Here is a 21182-nt window from a genome sequence, read left to right as displayed (position 1 = left end):
GAAAAAGTTCACCCACTGAGACCTAAGGGAGGTGAATCATCCTTTTCGTTACCAGTGAAGAAATTAATGTGAAATTGCCTTCTTTTTTCATAGTAAAACGTTATTTCACGTCGTCGAGAGCAAGAGTGATGGGGTCTTGTCTAGAGACATGATTAACGAGGATATTAGATGTAAAATGAGAACTGATTGTTAGTCTCACCTTAAAGTTTAATCATAAACAGACATTTAGACAATAAAGCTAAATTACGACGATATGGTAAGTCTAAACTCAGCTGTCACACTGAACTTAAACCAGACTCCAATAGTTATTGCAGAGCTTGAAAAAGCCGTTAGAAAGAGTTACGACGCTGAACTATCATTGAAGATGCACCTTTTTGGAGGACGGTAAAAAATACAGCCCTATTGGACTGTAAAGAGCAGTGCCGTTTGCTGTGTGTGTGATTCTCCGAAAGAAAGCGATGTCATTTTGGAAAGTTCAGCGGTTTATTCTTTCGAACATTTTGTTTACGCCTCGCGTGGCGTCATGCGTGTGCACCCTCAGCCCTAAGGGTTCCTGTAAAGAAAAGAGATTGCATGGAGGTAATGGCAGTGAGAGGTACCCTAAGTCATTGGATTAACCATTTTTTCGGGGAAGGAAGGGGGGGAGGGGACGAGGAGAGATTGCTCGCTTAAAAGATTTCAAAAAAGAGGAAAGAAAAAGATTTTTGGTGGATCTGATCAGCAGAAAGAAGCAACTTGGAAAAAAATATGGCACAGACGAAGACGTAGAAAAGTGTGGTCGTCTTGAAAATATTCCAATCTCCCCACTTACTCTAAAAAAAAAAGGGTTGGTCTCTTTTTTTTTGGAACATATGGCTCGACTAGCAACAACAGTGAAGGAGACTAACTACCGTGACCTAGCGTGCAAGTAGGCCCTAATTAAGAGTGTTGCCGAAGGCACGTTTTCCGCCCAGGGAAAGAAGATTTGAGACGAGTCGCCGATAAGTTTGCCGAGGATCTGGCTCTAATATTTTCAGTGCTAGACCGCTTGCAAACCTGTCGCCGACTCGCGTTGCCAAAGGCCTTAGAATTTCCCGCAGGCGAGAAAACGACTGCGCCGAAGCACTAAAAAGGGTAAGAGACCAGCCCAAACGGTTCTGCGAAAAGAATAATAAACCTACACAGGCGTCACAGATTTTGGAATGTTTCTTGACGATATTTGTTAACAGCTGACTAGCAAATTAGTTGGTCACGTACATGAAGTATAATTATATATGTACTTCTGATTTCATTTGTACATCATAATATATCTCTAAAAATAAATTAATCAATTGTTATAAATGTCTGATAAATTAATAAAATCGTCTATTGCTTTCATAATAAATATTTTATATCTGTATTATAGAATTCAATTAAATTATTAAATAAATTTGAAGCCATTAGCTCAGTTACCGAATATATCGATAATAGCCTTGTTACCAAAGTCATTAATCTTTCTCTCACACATAATAAAAACACATCATAAAAAGAGCCGTGGTAACAGCTCGTTAACGAGGACGGTTAAATTTTTCAAAATGAAACGAAAAGCACAGTTATCATTAGGAAACATATTTCGTCCAAAACATTCCACGTCCATTTATGTTTTCGGAGGAGCAAGACAAAGACAGGAGCCCATCTCCTGACACAGGCGACATTTGCATCAATGTCAAAGGAAATGCACACCTACCCCTTCCCCTAAAGCTGCGTTAGGGGAATTGTGGAAGCGCATTTTCTCAGATATTAACATTGATCCCGACAATTACCTTGACCAATTTTCTTCAACCTCGTTCCCATGGTCTTTTCCCTTGCTTGGGGGTAGCCCGCCCCACCCCCAAGTAAGGGAAAAGGCCATGGGGACGAGATTGCAATTTTTTAAGGATTTTTTTCGACTTATCCGTTGTCTTAAAATATATCTACATCGATTCATAATAAATACTTCGCTCAACCCTATACAAATTGAAATCGTTCATGATTAGTATTTAAAACGTATGGTTTGTTTGGTCGTTAAGCATTCATTCTTTCATAAAATATGAAATGATTTCAACATCTGACAAATAGTAAAAATTTATACAACAGTTATGATCATTTTCATTGGACTGCAATGGTTCTAATGAACTTCTGTGTGCGGTTGGTAAAACCTAGTTATGGGACGCACACCCTAGATCCTACCATGTAACTGGAACGGCTTGGCCGTGAAAGGTCTAAATACGAGACTATGCGCGCCCCTCTTTTACTTCATAGGAAATTTAAATCACAAGAAATGGTTTGCTATTTACGTCGAAAATAGTTTATCGCGAGGATTATTATTTTTTTGTTGTCCATTGATAGAAGGCTCTTTGTAATTAGTTGTATGTGAGACAGCATAGAGGTACATCACAAATAAAATGACTTCCCTGAAGAAAGAAGCTATAATTTATCGCCGGAGGGGGAGGGGGTGGGAGTGTAAGATTTGTTGATAAGATAAGGTCGGAGAGAGGAGCAGTCGTCAATGACAGTCAACACTTTTATCCCATTCAACCTCTCTCCTCTCCCCTCTTGCCTTCTTCAGGAGCCTGAATATGCAGGCCACGGATCACTGAAAGGTTCAGTCAATCCTAATGTATTGGTAGAATGCAGAAGATATTTATTTGAGAGGGGTCCTTCGTAAATACAAGTGCTGTTGCTAAGAACAAATTAAGCCAAAGAATTGTCAGTGGTACTCTCGCGTGAGAAGTCCCAGCCCGCGACCGACCACAAAAATTGGCGGCAAGTGTGAAAAGTTTTCGTGTCTCAAAGGGTAATTAAAATAATTTTTAAAGGAGATTATTTACATTTTATGCAGAAAAGTATGTCGTTCTGGAACGGAAGATATGGCCGTAAATTTTTTCAATAGCAACTGGCCATGTAGTTGAGAAGGACCCACCCCCCTCCCCCCTTAAAGCTAAAATTTCATTTAAGAAGCTCAGCAGTTGTACAGTCGTCAAAAGAACATGCCGTTCAGCTTAACCCCCCCTCTCCCCTTCCCTGGCGATAACCTAGGAGCGATCTCTAATAGTAAAGTCTTTCTTGTATTTTTACCTTCTAAAGGCACGTAGTCTGCGCAGAATATGAATGCTCCATGTTATCAAACGAGCGCAAAAATTGGAAAGGTCATGACCAGCCCCTAATCATTTACGGCATCTCAAACCAAGGCTAAGAAAATCGATGATCATGTAATACTCTTTCCACGTGAAAAGGAGTTTAATCCTTTCACTCGTGGTAATCCCTCTCATTCTACTCCTCGTTCTTCGAGTCGGAACAAAGAGAAGTATGGGGTAAGGGACTGGGGGCTCTGAAAACGTGTTAGGGGCCCTAGCATGTTCGCCTCGTTTTCGTGAGGCTAAGCTCCATCTGTTTGAAGCCCCCCCCCCCCCCCAACAGGGACATATATCCGCCGTGTCTCTGAGCTCTACAAGTAGATGTACCTGAGGCCGTGTGCCACTAAGTGTCTTTGGGCATTTTTAAGACATCTCTACAATTATTCTCATCAAAAGTTCCAGCTCATAACTTTCCGTACTTTCTTCTTTTTCTTCGGTTTTTCTTTCAAATTTCCTACACTTCTGTTTGACTTGGCGTCTTCTTCAACGGTCTCTTCGACAAGCCCGTCCGTTACATCTAGAAAGACACGAAAAAATTATTCTAATATTAAAAGACAACTGTGAGGTGTACTCGTTAGCGAGGCAGCTATCTTAGCTGCAAAGCTACGGTAGAGCTTACCTAAGTCTTCTGGAATACTACGGTTTTTCGAAGTTCTTCTCCTGTGTTTCTTTTTTGCCTCTGAAAAATAAACGATCCGCTTTATAAACCGCAATTAACACATTACTTACAATTTATGAGAGTTCTAAGCAAGCAAAACTCAAAATTTGTGATGAAATTTGTCGGCTAATACCTGGATAGCAAAAGAGTCATCGACTCACGAGTATAAACAATAAAATCTGAGTCAAAGACACTAATTAATCAATTTCCGATGCCCCAACAAACCCGTGGGGTTATTTTTGATGCCCCCCCCCCCCAAAAAAAAAAAAAAAAAAAAAATACCAACCTAACTGATCCTGCCTGGATCCTTGAACTTGGGTCACGTGACTCGATTTGTCTGAGATTGCAGGCAGGATCTGGCCAGCAGCACTAGCTGCGGAAGGACGCTTGTCTTTCACCTTACGGTATAAATCTGACTCCAAATTATCACTGAGAAATGAAAAAAGACGACTACAAAGTGAGACAATTAAATAGATCTTTTTCTTGACAAAACAACTGTTGCCTAACGCAAAGAAAGAAAAAAACTAGTGTCAAACAAGGAAAAAAGGTAAATTATGCTAACTACGAGGGAAAAAAAATGCGACTAGCTTCATACACGAGAAAAATGCAAAAAGTTCAATCGGTGCCGAAGGCGCGAACAAATGTAATTGGTGCTAAGCGCAGGAAAAATGGACCTACTGGTGTGCCAACAAATGCAACTGGAGCCAATTGCGTAGTTATAATATCTGGAGCGGAACGAAGAAAAATGTAACAAGAGATTTTCAAATCATTCTCCAGAACTTAGCTGGAAACAAACCTGACAGTGTTAAGTGTGAGCGTGTCAGCCTTCACTTTTCCTTTACGCGCCCAGTATATGTCATTACTATCTGGAGTCCCCGCTTCTCTCGGACTACCTGTAGTAGGACTCGAATGCTGCGTTTTTGCATTCACTGGTGCAGGGCTTTGTTTTGCTTTAGCTATCTTCAGTGGTGCCAAAAGTAACTCTGTGGATGGGGAGGGTGGCTTCATTTCTACTGGTTTCAGCGGGGTGGGTTTGTAGTTGTCCAGTCGTAACCTTTCAGGCATTGTCTTTGATTTGATAGGTGCAAGGGCAGGAACTGGAGCGCCTGAAGGTCTTATAATGGGGGCTTGATCCTAAAAAAAGAGGAAAAAAAAGTGGTTGTGAAAGAGAATTCGTGATGTTCACTTTCGAGAAATTTAAAGAGGAAACTTTGTAAAGAAAAGGGGCCCCGATCCCGTTTTGATGCACGCGTTACATATTTAAAAGGGAAACTTCAAATCTCTCCCCTCGTGTACGAGGTTTCAGGGAAATCTTGAAGTTTTCACGAGCTAACAGAAAAAAGAATCACGGGTCGCGTATATTTCAGGAGGCAAATCACGCCTTACTCTGATTCATAAATTCACGAATCACGCTCGGTTCTCTGTAAAATCAACGCATCACATATTGATTTTGGCATTAATTACGCGTCAAGTAAAAACCCTTTGCTACCCTCCTTGTCAAATACGAGGTAAAATGTGGCCCGCACCTCTCGTGACTGCTGAGAAATTTTGCATCAGTCCTAGAGAAAACAGGTCAGCCCACAGGTGGAGTACCAATTGAAGTTTTTGAAACAAAGCAATTCTCATCAATTCCGGATCTTAGTACATATTTTGAGAGATCGACATACCTCTAAAAAAATCTGCGCGAGACAACCCAATTGCCTGAGACCCCCAATTTAAATTTCGTTAAAGATCTTTCTTATTTAATTTCTTCAAACTTCATCGATACCCAATTACCTCGAACAGAAATTTTCACTACAACGGAAATTGACTGTCGTAATGTAAAATTCATTACGAGAAACTGACTAATAAGGCAATTGAGTCATACCTCAAAACTAAATCTTGGCAAGATGGGTGGTCTTGTTGGATTGCTGTGCTTGCCATCCTCTGGGGGTACGGGTGAGGATGGTATGGGTGTGAGAGCCATCTGTGGGGGGTAGCGACTGTCCTCCTCACTGCTGTAGCCGCCTGTGTCACGCTCTCCATTCAAGTTGGGATGAAGGAAATCTAGGAAAAGATTCCTTCAATCACTAGAGGACATTTCTCAAAAAGAAAACTTACTTAATAATTGTACCTATAATCCTTAGATTCATGTACTTGTAATCTGGCAGAGCCAGTTGCCTGGTGGTATAAATACCAACCAAACCACTTACCAAATGAGAAAAAGTTTTAAAAGTTTAAATCTTTACATAGTAAAAACAATGTAATTTGCCACTTAAACTGCTACCTTACTTATGTAAAAGGTAGGTGTCTGCAATATTCAGAGTCTCCCCTTAAGTGGCTTGCAGACCCCCGGATATAAGACTGCCATGAGTCTCCCCTCAAGGCACCAGCTAACATTAGTTGATAGAAGGAGCAAGTCTTATAGCAACTGTGGTATTCCATCAGTGGTGGTACAATAAGATGACTGAGTTTCATAAACTGAGTTGTGATAATTCAAATTGGCTGCCATAAAGGGTTTCTAAAATGGATGTTTTGAGCAGTAGCCCTTTGACAGAGGGAATGGTAAAGAGTTAACACCTTGAAACTTCATTTTCCAGTTTAAAACATTATCACAACTCAGTTGATAAAATCAAAGTATCTTCAGTTCTAACACTATTTGAGTTGGTGGAAGGGGAATAAGGAGGGGGGAGGGGGGGTGGTGTGAAGGAATAATTGAAAAAAAAAAAAAAACTACTAAAGCCCTGTGGATCATTGAGGAACAGGCAATACACAACTGCTCTAAATCTCAAGGAGCCAGCAGTAGCAAAGGTGCAATGAGAGCCTGCACTTATAACAATCACTGCTGATCCTACAAGCTCCTGAAGCTATGCAACGATTAACTATGTCTAATTGTCTATCTACATTAACGTGAAAGAAAGAACTCATTTTTAAATTTTTATCTACATTACAGTAGATAAAGATGATATCAACCTACAGGGTGATGCCGGGGGTGTAATACTGGGCCATGCACTAACATCATGCAGCAATGAAACCATGTCCCCTGTACAGAAAATACCCCGAAAATTAGTCACTATGCATGCATAACTTCACTGCACAGTTGCAGTATCCACCTGGTCAGTAATATAAGAGAAAATCACAACAAAATAACATGATCTCCAATAAAACAAACAAACAAAGGAAACAATAAAAAATTAACATTTTCTCAACTGCAAAAATAACAGTTGTATAAGTATAAAATCAAGTGCATAGTTTATATGCACTGCCCTTGACTTCTGAAAAGAGACCCAAAAACTACTACAATGCAAAACATTTCTACCCATTTCATCTTCAAGAGAATCTCGAAACTGCAAACAAGATTTGCCAAAGATTCTAGGATACTGAGAATCCTCACTATAGGGGGGAGCAAGAGACATGCAAAAAAATCAAACTCTGCTTGATCAGTCCCCAACCTGTTTCTATGCCATCCTCTTCTTCTCGGTTCATTTCCACAAGAACTTGTACAGTTGTCGTACTGTTGCCAAGGATTTCTTGCACCTCTGAATCACTGGGATCTGTTTGAAGCTGAGAATCAAAACCATTTGTTACTCCATCATGGATTTGATTAAAAAGCTGGACACCATCTGATCCACGTCGACTATTTTCAGGAAGAGGAAGACTTTCTGCAGGTGAACCTAGTACAAAGAGAATTTACAGGAAAAGAAAAACCTTCAATAAGAAATAGCACATTGAGATTTTCCTGTAGTAGGGTCAGAGAGGAAGGAATTTAGTTATGAAAGTTAGTTTATCTTATGGTAAAGACAAGGATAAAAATTTGGTCTCAAATGAAATTAGTTCTGATGTTTTTTACTGTTTTCTGCAGCCATAGTCACATTGATATAGTGATAAAAAAAAAAAAAGTTGAAACTTAATGACAAGCTTTAATCTAACAATGTGGGTCTGAGAGCATCTTAAGTTTTAAAATAATGTTTTTTCATATTTAAAAAAACCATGTCTGCCTTAACAAGGTGAAAGCTAGAATGTTTGTTCATTTTAATTGGCACAAAGTTGAGAAACTGTATGTAGAAAGGTGAAGATTCTTTGTTTTGCTTTATTTATTTTTTCTTCATTTCTCTGCAATATGACACATTCCTATAAAAGTAAAATGTTAAATGAACTTATATTTCAGTACAAGAAAAGAAAAGTCTTTGCAAATGATGGTACATAAGTGGAATACTTTGTTTGTGGAAGAAAGTCCACCGAAGACTAGTTTGAATGTATTAACATTATGTGACACTTGATAAGAACATATTTGGAACATCACTAAAAATATTTAGAACATTTTTGAAAATCTGATGTATCTTTGGATATGATTAAATAAATATACTCTTAATCAAAAAATGCTGGTACTTAGGATACAAGAATTTCCTGCCTTTGACTAAAAAAAATCAGAGTGGAATGTGTATGGTGTATCTCAACTCACAGAACTTGCAGGCAAGATATTAAGGTAAAGATATGCACACAATTGGCCGCTAAAGAAAACATAACAATTTTAAAAAATCTTATCATATTCCATGGTACAAAGTTTAATAATATATACATTTTATAGAACAATTAAAAGTTATATCATAATTTCTTATCCCTGTAAAATTGTACATTGAAAAATGAATCAAGCTCGACTGTGTAATGCTCTCCTGACAAAACGGTGAACGAAAATCCACAGAATATACCTGCAACTTACTAGAACTGAAATTCATAACAGAATTATGCTTCAAATGTGTTAAAACTCTGAACAATTTTAAAGCTAACATTATATCTAAATGTTAGATAATATGCATGAGAGCAAATTCATAATTTTTTTTACCAATTGAAAATCAGTTCTTTAAAGTATACTGCAGCAATAAGCTGCATGTTATTGTTTCACAAAGGCCTCTTAGTCTAAAAATGGAAAGTATGTGACAATGAATTATTTGCGTACCTGCATTGACACATTTCCACATAAAAACAATCACTTGAGAACCTCCATACATATAAAACGAAAGCTAAAAGTAACATAATGACCCTCTGAACAGACACTCTTACCATAAACCAAATGAATATTTAAAAACTGCATGGATGAATTAAGTCCTTACTTTATACACAAAAGAGTTCACAGTCTGATATAAATAATACAGTGTCCACTGGTTTTGAAAAGTAAACTCCAACCATGTAATCAGCGGCGACAATCATGTGTTCAAAATAGCATGCAAATCTAAAACTGAATTTATCTACCACACACTGGGCAGAACCTGTCTCTTGTCTAAAATGCAAATTTCAAACAGCATTTAATTTCAGCAAACAAACCCCAAACAAAAGATGAATTAATTGAAGACAGAACCCTACTTCTTGTAAAATTAAAAAAGGTATGTTTTGATAATTAAAAACAGCCAAGAAAGAGATCAAATGTAAAACTTATACAAATTAAAAAAATTTATTAGTGGTATTTAAAATATAGGGCAAGACAAATTTCTTGCTTCATCATCATAGGCCACATTTACAAGAGTTTTCACATTGCAAGTCCTCTATTTAGCAACAATACTAAGATTGTTTTTTGCAAAACATAAAACAATAATTATTTGTACGTACAGAGGCAGGTGTAAATTTGCATATCAAAAAACAGCCAAAAGGACATAATAGGAAAAAGAGCAGCTGGAGGGGAAATAAAAACCTGAAGTCACTTAAGGTGAATATTATTTCACTCTGATACCTGTTGTAAAACCTCAACACAAGCAACAAAACTGGATGTCACGAAATTATGTAGAAAACATCATCACAATACCCACAGAGGGTTGTGTAAGTCTTTAACTCTGCACAAAAAAAAATTATAGCTACCCTATTTTTAATGATTGTAATTTCATAAAGTGTTTTCATTTCAACATCAGATCGCCAGCTTATAATTTTTTTCATTTGCATGTGATTCCAATGTTCATTAAGTCTGCAATGTAAGACTCTATAATGATCAATTTAATTCCAAAAAATTAATATGATCAGACAGAAGAAGCACTATATATTTTTTTAGCCCTTGAAAGACTTATTCAACTCAGAGAATAGAGATAGAGATTATTGAGCATGTATGATTATCCAAATAAAATTTTTAGTACAGTTCATGCCAAAAATCTTTCTATAAAAATCTTTATAAGTCTTGTAACATAAATTCAATCTCACATTTTTTCAAATTCACATCAGACTTGCAATGGTACATCTTTTAACTCTTTCTAACCCCTCAGAGTGTCCAGCACCTAATTTCTCCTCACAATTCACCCCTGAATCACATGATTATGACGTCACAAGAAGAAAGGAAAAGAACACCAACTAATTAAAGAACCCCTTGATTGTTAAACAAATTCTCCTTGTCAGAACCTTGGCAAATGTATGGAGAACAGTATAGAGAATATGCATACTGATCGATGGTACGCTTTAAAGAGTTCAACCTGAGTAGGGTTTAAACAATTATCTACACACTGTGACAAAAGTTTTCTCGGGAGAGACCTATGTAAACCAATTGTGATATTGAGTTTACTAATAATCTTCATCAAGAAGTGATCTACACAGGAAACCCAAGTTAAGGTTGCCAACATCAGCATCATTACTTTTCCCACAACGATGATGGTCTGTGTTTTCCAAAGATTTTGTAGTAGCCATGCAGACAAAGGAAAAAATGTATTCCAGAACATGACAGGTATTTGACTGCTTTGTCTGATTCTATTAGTTATGAGTAAACCCCTTAATTCTCTCACTCCCAAGATCTAATTAGAAATTCTCCTCACTGTCCTCAAACAATTCTTATGATGATAGTTTGGAGAATTTGTCATTGGATCAACTAATAATCCCCTAATTGGTACTCTTCTTTATCATCATCATTTGTCTGCTTGATATTGTATTGATACATATATTGTAAGGAGAAATTCTGTCTTGGTCACTCATGTGAGTTAAAGGGTTAAATTTCTTTTCCTCAGGTGGGTTATGCATTCAATTATAGTCTTCTTTCATCATAAAACATTAACCTTTTTATGTTGTAACTACAAAATCAGAGCAGAATTACCTTTTCTCATTGGTACTTCTGTAGCAAGAGGATTTTTAGGATCATGAGCCATTAACAACTGAGAGCAGGCAGAGTGGTGTCCCTGTTGAGCATACTGTAACGGAGTTCCGCCATGTTTGTCTTCAGCTTCCTTGTCACTTTCAAGTCTCAGCAAATGAGCTACACAATCAGCATGCCCAGTAGCTGCTGCCCAGTGAAGAGGAGTTCTATCACACAAAAATAAATAATGTTATAGACACTTCATTTTTTTGGAAGTTGCAAATGTTTTCAAAGATGCACTGATAAACAGATTAGTTCCTAGAAAACATAGATTATCTTTACCATCAGCCAAGGTACAATCAGTTTTTCTTGATGCTATACTGTTGAGTGCAAAATGATCATAACTCTCTTTGTGCTAACATCAATATGTATTCTCTCCACACTGTTCCAAAGTCAGAATCTAAGCAACTGCTCACCTTCCCCTCCCCTTATCCAACAACAGTCAACTGATAACTGGTAAGGGTTAATGTTGAGTTAGGGGAGGGGACTGGGTGCACAGCTGTTCAGATTCTGAGTTTGGTCTGCTTTCATAAGCTCAATGACTGGGGTTTAGTTCAAGAACCTCGGTATACATATTCTCCATACTGCTCTGTATACTTTTTCTGAGGTGCTACTGAGGAGAATTTGTTTTACAATCAAGAGTTTCCTTAGTTTAGGATCATTTTCTTTATTCTCCTGACCTTAACATTTGATTCAGGGGTTAAATTGTAAGGAGAAATTAGATGCTAGTCACTCCTAGAGGTCAAAGGGTCAACAGTCACAGAGTGATTACCACTTAATAATGATAAATAAAGTAATGTGCATGCCCCACTACGAGATTACCATCTACATGTGTTATCTGATTGACTCTTATTACCTGCCATCATTATCCAAGGCTTCAATATTTGCAAATGGGACAGCAGTCAGTTCAACAAGGACATAGTACTGTCCTGCCGCAGCTGATAAGTGAATGGGTGACCGTCCTGAGAAGTCTTTTCCATTGACAAGGTTGTGACTGTCGCACATTTCAAGCATCACTTGACAAGTTGATACATAGCCATTCTATTGGAGAAACAACGACAAAAATATTAAGTAAAATTAAGTTGCAAAATGTTCCAATTTGGGTATATAGTCAAGATCGAATTACATGCAAGCCTGTTCATTTTAGTAATTAGCTGTTGAACTCCTTGGAGTGAATGGGATCTGATCTCTCCCTACAGTGTCACCTTAAAATCAATTGTACAGGTCAGGAGAATAAAGGAAATGATCACCAATTTGAGAAGCTTCGATTTGTCAAACAGATTCTCCTGGTAAGCACCAGAGGAAATAAAAATTGAACAGTATGGAGAATATGCATACTGATGTTAGATGTAAAAGGTTAAAGATGTATTTAACACCTGAGCAGCCCAGTGAAGAGGTAATTTTCCAGCTGTGTCTCGTGACAGAAGATCAGCTTTCTTTTCCAACAGCAATCTAACATGACCTGTCCTGCCATGGAATGCAGCCCAGTGAAGTGCTGTCATTCCCTACAATAAAAATTAACTTTACATTCAGTATTTAGAAAACTGATTTTTGCTTCTTTTCTGCATAGTATATATTGTTGTTCCCCTTAGCTTTCCTTTCAATTTTTCTTTCCTTGTTTGTTACATAAACAGTGGTTAAATGAATAATAAAACTCTGTTGTTGATGTGGTGAATCATGGTTACAGGATGGGATTGACATGCATAACACACCTCATTATCTCTAACATCCACATCTTGGAGTGACAAATGCTGCAGCAGAACTTCAAGAGACCTGTGTGGCAAAAGAGATATGTCAAGCAGAATTAATTGCCATTCATTCAATTCTCAACCATTAATTTCATACCCTCCCATTCAACTTCCATTGGCTCCCAAGCTGAAATAGTAATTCTTCTTATTAGTCAGTGTTGCAATGGAAACTGAAATCATAAGCTCCAACCAGATAAGTATCTCACCTTGTTTGCCAACTTTCCCTGTGGAAAATAATTGACTCAACGAGTACATATATATTTGGCATACTCTTGCCAATGTACCAACCTAGAATTACTCCACTATAAACTACATCACAATATGTCACCTGAGGGAAGGTCTTAGTGTCTCACCCATATTAAAAGCATACCAGGAACAGAGGTAGGTAACTGAGCTAAGAGGCACCTCTCAATATAAAATTGTTAATTCTGCTGACTATAGCTGCTTCAGATTTCCTTGTAAATTAGTAATGAGAAATTGGTGTTAGATCATGATAACAACTTCTATCTGTTAGTTTGAGTATTCTCATACTCAATTTAGCAACAAATGAGATAAGGTCTCTTACAGAGAATCTTAAAACGTTTTGAAGTTTCCAGACATTATGTTTATTAGATTCAGAGAGGTCAAGCTAAACAGAGAGCTTATATGCAAAAGAAATATTAATATTATAATATTTTTAAAAAAATAATGATTGTGTACTTTTCATTGCTGAAGTACGTTGCTGCATGAAGAGGAAGTCTGCCATCATTGTCAGCAATCAAGCAATTGGCACCTTTTGCAAGTAGGTAATACAGACCAGCCCGCCAGCCCTTAGGGATAAAGAATTTTTGTTACTGTATGAATAAACAATCCAATAAAATTTGTTCAAGACATCTTATAATAATTGCTACTTCAGTTGGGGCATTCAGATTAATACCAGCTGATTAAGAGGCCAAATGTGACACTGAAATTATCTTCTGACAACTGGCAATAAAATGTTTATTCTCACAGTCAATTTTCAGTCTCACTTGCATTCTACCAACAGGTCTCCATCTCTAATCATGGAAGTACAATAATCATAATCCTATGCCTATATATGACAGATTCATAAAAATTCTAAATACCCTACTTCTTCAAATTAAAACCTGGGAGCCTGTTAAAATGTCAGCTTAAAGGAGGGGCCCTGATTGGAAAGGGGGGGTGCTTGATCAAGGGGGGTGCTTGATCAAGGGGGGTGCTTGATCAAGGGTGGCGCTTATCAACTTGAAGAAACTATGAAACTGTATTGATTCTGCTGTTATTGAAGTAAAGTTACAGATAAAGTGGCTATAAAAACAGGTTTTCTTTGGATTGCTATTCTCATTTAACCCTTTCACTCCCAAGATCTATTTAGTAATTCTCCTTACTATCTACCATACAATTCTTATGATGTTAGTTCAGAGAATTTGGTATTGGATCAACTAATTATTCCATGATTGATATTCTTCTCTATTCTCATCACCTGCCTGCTTGATATTGTATTGATATTGTAAGGAGAAATTTGGTCTTGGTCACTTGTGGGAGTGAAAGGGTTAAGGATGTAAGGGAGGAGGGTCAGGGAAGTAGGGCACTTGGGCACAGGTGCTTACCACAGTGATTCAATTTAGCAACTGAGGAGCTTATTGACTTTGGCTAACTGTAGGACACTTGCTTATTAAGGACATGGTGCTTATTGCTTTTTAGGGAAACAGCAGAATGTGAAGCTAAGCTTTGATGTTTATTTAACAGAGGATCAAAAAAGATTGGAAGATGGAATTGTTGTCCCTCAGGATACTTCGTATGTTAGAATAACTTGCCAAGCAATGGCTGCAAAATTTCTAAGACAGGATCTTTTGTTCTTTGAAAGAACTGTGCACCCATGGCAACATTAGATAGTTGAGAAACTGAAACAAAGACCACCTTTTTTGTTGTGAGACTTAAAGTGAGCAATTTATAAAGGAAGATGGACCAGTCAGTTGATCTCAATGTTCATGAACTCCTACACTGCTACTACTGAAACAGAATAGGGATGTTTATTGGAATGAGGGTGCTTACTCAACAGGGGTGCTTATTGACAAAAACAAATTCAAGGGGGGTGCTTATCAGAGAGGGGGCACTTATTGGAAGGAAGGCTGCAAATAGAATCATTATGGAATCATCAGAGAAATACAATATAAGATGTAAAATATAGAAAAATTACTACTGGCTGCTACCTGATAAGCTGCCAAAGCAACTGGAGTCCTTCCAACATTGTCACGTGCATCAATATTTGCACCAGATGTAACAAGGAACTGAACACACTCTAAGTTATTACAGCTTGTAGCCTGGAAAAGTGGTGTCATCCCCTCACTATTCTTGCCATCTAAAAGATCTTTAACAAAAGATACCATGCAATAATTTAAATATATACTTAGAGCAACAAGTCAGGTTCAACAGAAATATGTACAGTACATATACTGTAACCTTAAATGTATACAGCTGTTTGTCAGGAAAAAAGAAAAGAGTGCATGCAATAATGTTATAAATAAATAAATTCATCTAACCCATGATGCCTCATCATTAAAGAGATGTTTTCTCAGATTTCTTTGAAATCCTGAGGTCAAAGAACTGTAACCTGATGGAATATTTTTTCACAATACCTTTCAGGGTTGTAGTGTACACTTTACACTCTTCAATCTACCAACCTTTCTGGAAACAGCTGTATACATTTCACCCCTGTGACACTGCAGAGTGTCATTCATATTAAGTTACAAGAGACATTCTAGCTGTTATAATTAATACCATGCAAATGACCTTCACCCAACACTTTTATGTTAAAGACCAGCCACAACCAGTATTAATGTTCACCCCTCGCTGTTAATAGTGGCCTTATTAAGTGGCTTTGGACATTGTGAGATCTACAATGTTCATTAGCAGACTATTAGGAAGACAAGGAACTGTTTACAAGTAATAAACCTCACAACAAACCTATATCCTTTGCAATCTCCTTCTTCAACTCTTTTAAATCGCCCTTCATCACCAGCTGATGAATCAACATCACTCTTCCTGCCATTGTTGTCTGCATCATTGGCTCACAGATAGAGCCTCCTACATAGGAACATTTAATAAGCAATAAATATCAGTCACTCATTACCTAAAGTCATCTATAGAACTCCAAGAAAGTAAGCAAGAGTCTTGAGTCACCTGCTGATCAGGATGTTATGTAAACTTAATTGTGAGGTCAATGTAATCTGAGAATGCAATGGGTGATACCTCTGCAAGAAATTTTTTTTATCATACTGTAACTCACATTCCTTGCTCTACTGGAATTAAAAGCTTACTAGACGGTAAATTAAGCAACAGACTTCACTTTCTATCAGGTTACTGGCATAATCACCCATGCAGAATGATGAAAGAACTTGATAAAAGTCTGTAAATCACAAGCCAGATGTGAGTGATTGACAAACTTTATAAGTGTTCCCTAAACATCCTAAGTGGTTTATTTTGTTTGTAAACTGGTAGAAAGTGTTGCTCCATTGCTTTTTTAAAATCAACTTAAAATTTTTCTATTTTCTATGGGTTTACCAGTGCAAAAGGGATAGACAGTTTTTGACCAATCAGGGCACTTGTAATATCTCATGATCACTTACTTTGTGAAAAACCTTATACAGTTAACCATTCATAACACTCAGTGCCATAATGAAATAAGGACCCTTAAACTCCCTGATGTGATTAAAAATTTAACTTCTCATTGCAATTATAAAATAATTCACACAAGCAGGTGAAGAGAATAACCACTTCAATCAGCTATAGAGAGGGGGGAGGGGGTAAAATAACCTTCATGAATCATGATACTGAGCAAAAATTTATCCTCACTTATTTACAAGGAAATGCAAGGCACTTACACTTGTAGAAAGCAGAGTTTCTAATTAAAATTAAATCAGACAGTATGTTTCAATTTTGATTTATGAATTGGCTAACCTCTACATGACCCACTCTCAAAGACAAAGCAATTTCAAGTTTTCTAATTAATAGAGTCCAACCCCACTGCAATAGATCATAGTTAAATTTAAGCATTGTTTAACTAATAAAGTTCTTTCCAAAGAAACCCATTCAAGCTTTTGACTGCCTGAACTCCTAACATCAACCTTTTAAGGAGTGATTGGTTTGGGAAATACTGAAAGCATCCAATCTTTTTTTAAAGGTACATATACCTTAAGCCTTGCAGAAAACCTTATAAATACTACTGTTCAAACTCTGTTGAAACTGATATTCCAACATCATATTTTTAGTTGGGATTCAGATGCCAACAACATAATTCTATACAAAATCATGAGACAGCTGGCAGCCTCCTTCAACTTAAGCAAAGCAAACAACCAGCCTTTATCCATATGTAAATCAGTTTGAGATATCTTACATTAACTGAAGTCAATTAATTCACCAATGATCCACCAGTATTGTTTTTTTAATTTCATTATTTTCATCTACCTATATTCATTCGTCTTGACCATACTCTGCAGAACATATCATGTTTATGTACAAAGCAAAACACCAAAATTGATTGATAAGAATTAAGCCAAAATCTTGAAAAGCACTTTCTTTGAAGCTCCTTTGGCAAAACATACATAGTGGTTAAGACCAAACTTCCCAACAGACTTTCTTATTCACACACCTGCTGATCCCTGAATTTGCCAATTGGATCAAGATTTTCTGAGCCCTATTTCTTTCTAGGAACCATTTTGAACCCCAATGATACTACTACCACAAGGCATGACTGATAAATGTTAGTAATTTTAGGGTATGTAAAAGTACCGCAAATGGCCAAGATGGTACAACTGGGAATGAAAAAATTTAATGTGTTGTTTAATCTGCATAATATTATGCAAAATTAACTTTCCAGATGGCTAAGTCCAGGGTTTTTATGGAGAGATGTTGAAGTAAGGTAATATTACAGAGTATAAGTCAAGCCAACTCTGAACTTGTCTTAAGAAGAAAAAAAAGCTTATTAAAGCTAGCAAATTTTACATTGTGTTTGAAGAATGTCCAATATCTCTTGCTTAACGAACCCAATATAAATGGCCGAAATTCACCAAGCGCATGTAATATCGTTAACACAAACACATTTGGGCACCTTAAAGGAAGGACAGATTAGGTTATCGTATAGCTTAGGCTGTTCTTATCTTTAAATATCATCTGGCTAAGTACAGGAAGCATTTAGAGAAGAAAACCGTCCGCCAAAACAAGTGTTAGGTTTTCTCATATAAAAGTGGTCAGTCAGAAAGAGAAATTTTAGAGTCAAGAGCAATTTATTACAGCAACCATGTATAATATGGAAGACAGTAAAAGGAAGATGTTATCTTTCCTGCAATTTTTAGAGAAAATCTTCCCTGTGTCAAAATCTGTCCTTGCTCCTTTAGGGCATATGTTACTTTTTTGTTGTTTTGAGGATAATGATTTTATGATCTATTGGAGATGTACAATATTACTTTCAACTGGAAATTCTCGTGATGAGATGTTTGGTTTATGACCAAACGAATAAAGGCAAAAGTAGACGTTGATTATTCCTGCTTATCACTGGCGCAAATTAAATGCAAACAGTTTTAATTCGCCTTCTGATTATTGGAAAACTTTCATTCAAAATCATAACTTTCTCAACAATCAACAGCAGAAATTTACAACTAATTGCACATGCGAAAATACGAATTCTTTTCAAATCAAGATGAGATGAATAACCTTCTGCAAGATCAATATCGGATCTGATCAGTAAAGGGAAAATGTTATCTTTCCAGCAATTTTAAGGGAAAATCTTCCCCGCGTGGAAATCTGTTTTCCCGAACAAGGCTGGGCGGCTGCACTGACGCAATAGTTTATGGAAGCAAAACAAACGTTTGAAACACGAGGTTAGTGTTTCCTACGGCGATACGTTTATAAAAAACCCGTCGAAAATTCAATTTTTAACGCCTCGAGAAGTTACGCCTAGGGTAATTGTTCTTTTTCTTTCAGATCATTAAATCGAATGTCATTTTGCTTGACAACAAACGCATTTACGCACAGCTTATATAGTAACAACACAACAGTCATGAGTGAGACGAAATGAAAAGTAAACACATCGAGCATACATGAAATAGCTATGTCAAACTCTATAAACTCGAATTGCTACCATAGTGCTAGACATCCGCAATTTTGATCTGAAAACAAAGGTCGATGGGCAATTGTGGACTTGATCTGGTTAGAATGCCGTAAAAAATGAACTGATTGTATATAACTACTCACGCGGGCGATCTCTCGGGCCACCGAAAGACAGATTCGGCATCTCTGAAGAAAAATTTTTTTTCAAGAAGTAGCTCTCCGATCAGCCGTCATCGCTTTGCAGCGCAGATCCTCTCTGATAAACTAGACCCGTCATCAACATATGTTTGCCTCCGGTGTTCGCCATACACACAGGCCGGAAAACTTTTCTATTCGTCAGACGTGCGGACGAATCGTGAATGCTAAATCGAAAAGGACCTCCTTCGGAAATTGCGTACAACGCCAAAATCAAGCTTAATGACTGTAGATTACATAAAGCCGCTCAAATTTACCGTAGTTGTAATTGCAGCGAGATGCAAAATGAACGAGCTGCAGTGTTGTTTCGGTCACACTCCTCTGAGCGTAATTTAGCAGATGGCTCTTTTCCGATTGGTCGCCCGAACAATGTCGATTGAAAAGGACAGAAAACACCTGCTCAACAACAAAGTTATGAGGATTTGACAATAACAGAAATTCATCACTTTCGAAACCCGAAGAAGAGCTGTAATATATGTGAATTTGGGAAACAAAGCTTTCCCAATAATGACAATCATTATTAGCTCCTTTATGTGCAAAAGGGAAATGAGGAAATCGCCTTCGATCGGACGTTCTCTTTTCAAAATTTACTCTGTGAACGCGACGGTCTCTCGCAAATTTTCAAGTTGATTCCCGTAGCGCCGTGACCATGTTTCGATATCACAATGTCACCTTATTGTTGATTTTTTTTCTCTTTTATTCTTTCGACCGTAAACAAAATCAATTTAAAACAGTCACTGAATAGTTTTTGCTCGATCGGGGAACTAAACCGCAGTTTCAACACCTCGATTAGAAAAGTTAACATGACACGATACGTGGATCAACAGTACATAGACGTTATCGACAGGTTGTAAGAGGTCAAAAGGCCTTTCCTTCTTTTCAGCAATAAAATCAACGATAAGAATTACTCAAATGAATGGAAATGAGCCAAGAACTGTGAGTCTAACTACTAGGATAAAGCACCTAAAACATGCTGAGTTTAAGTTTCGACTATAGCATTCACGAAAAACGTGCGTTGAACTTTCAAAACTGAAAGATAGAATTGTCGATTAAAACTCGGTTCTTTGAAAATAGTAAGAGTGAATCTAGAGGGTCTCTTGCCTTAGAATGAAAGCCCTTCGAGGAATTTACATTCAAACCCAATGAAGAAGTAACTCTTTAGTTGAAATGCATATCATTAAAGTTTTCGAGGTTATTTACCTACCGTGAAATTAAAACAACATTACATGATTGACTTCTGATGGTCTTCTAGTGACCCACAAAATACTGTTTCTTCGATCAATATGGCTTCGTGTGCGAATTTATTCGCACAAAGTGAGAATCTGAAGCTGAAAAATTAATTATGCGTTGTTGGTCATTAAAAGAGAGTCTTCTCGCGCTTAACGGTGTATGAATAAGTGACAGACCGACTCTTGATTTTGAGCGTGCGGTATTCATTTGTGATTTTAAATCTCATTTCAGAATGGGCATAATTGTTCTCATGGCTCATTGAAAGACACTTAAGCCTTGTTGATTTAATCGGGCAAGGTTTCTCAGTTGTAGACGGCGATTCTCAGGGAGAGATTGGGTCCCAGAGAGCTTCAACTGCGTTCCAAGGCGTGGTATTTGGTACCTTTTGCTAATTCCTCTGTGGAGGCGCTGAGAGTTAGGCCTGTCCTGATTGCGCTTGGCAACGTTTTGGGCAACTTTTGGCGTTTGGAGTAACTTTTTGTGGTTTTTTTTAGCTATTTTTGCCTTTCTGAGCAATTTTGAGCAAAATATAGGTTTTGTGCAAACATCAAGCGCAAAAAAGTCAACGCTTTCATTAAAAAACAAAACAATTAAAACAATCACATAACCTGACACTTGGCAACGTTTCATAAGCCTATGGCCATCTTTATCTAATATTATAATGGATAATTGGCTAAAAAAACGTTCTGCAGGACGTCATAGGAACCTATGGCATCTCGTTAAATCTGAGTTTCAAGCTATTTTTCTTGACCGGTGTTTTTAAAGGAATCAGTGCGTATTATTGAAGTCTGAACTCTAGCTCTTGATGGAAAAAACTGTTCCATTTTTTCACCCGCCGCAAGAGAAACGAAAGAGCAAAAACAAGAGCAGGGATTCGGGGTAATTAAATAACCCTAATCATAATTTACAATTCATCCAAAATATCTCCCAAACCAAGAGATTGTAAACATATCCTCTTACCCAAACTGATGGTATTGAAAACGGTCATCAGGCCCAGGCCCATGCTATGCTAAGTTTCATTAGAAAGCTGACAC

General features: G+C 37.3%; 1 protein-coding gene across 3 annotated transcripts; it reads right to left on the bottom strand.

Annotated features, from left to right (window-relative positions):
* Window positions 1–1167: 1167 nt before the first annotated feature.
* Window positions 1168–20245, bottom strand: LOC113670078 (uncharacterized). Of its 3 annotated transcripts, none has more exons than XM_089196182.1 (15): window positions 20123–20245; window positions 15583–15702; window positions 14829–14986; window positions 13318–13427; window positions 12583–12643; window positions 12247–12375; window positions 11727–11911; window positions 10832–11037; window positions 7224–7445; window positions 6749–6814; window positions 5660–5838; window positions 4589–4926; window positions 4079–4221; window positions 3754–3813; window positions 1168–3651 (listed from the first exon to the last, which is right to left on the bottom strand). In XM_089196182.1, exons 2-15 carry the CDS (start codon window positions 15680–15682, stop codon window positions 3524–3526), a joined length of 2085 nt encoding a protein of 694 aa, XP_089052308.1. In that variant the 5' UTR covers window positions 15683–15702; window positions 20123–20245; the 3' UTR covers window positions 1168–3523. The 3 variants fall into 3 exon arrangements, with proteins under 3 accessions (XP_089052308.1, XP_089052307.1, XP_089052309.1); XM_089196181.1 differs by lacking the exon at window positions 20123–20245 and adding an exon at window positions 18868–19468; XM_089196183.1 differs by lacking the exons at window positions 6749–6814; window positions 20123–20245 and adding an exon at window positions 18868–19468.
* Between the last annotated feature and the right edge of the window lie 937 nt (window positions 20246–21182).

Source organism: Pocillopora damicornis, chromosome 2 (assembly GCF_964200805.1).
Source record: "Pocillopora damicornis chromosome 2, jaPocDami1.2, whole genome shotgun sequence".
Lineage (NCBI taxonomy): Eukaryota > Metazoa > Cnidaria > Anthozoa > Scleractinia > Pocilloporidae > Pocillopora > Pocillopora damicornis.
The sequence above is the reverse complement of the archived record's forward strand: the minus strand, read 5'-3'. Positions and strand labels throughout refer to the sequence as shown.

What these genes read in the sequence shown, in the direction of transcription:
- LOC113670078 (XM_089196181.1), bottom strand. Translation starts at nt 18,907, where the DNA reads ATGCCGAATCTGTCTTTCGGTGGCCCGAGAGATCGCCCGC. An exon ending in AGAAGTACCAATGAGAAAAG is followed by an intron (nt 7,446 to 10,831) that starts GTAATTCTGCTC and finishes TCTTTGTACTAG; the next exon opens with GTTCACCTGCAGAAAGTCTT. An exon ending in ATCCAGGCAGGATCAGTTAG is followed by an intron (nt 3,814 to 4,078) that starts GTTGGTATTTTT and finishes TTTATTTTTCAG; the next exon opens with AGGCAAAAAAGAAACACAGG.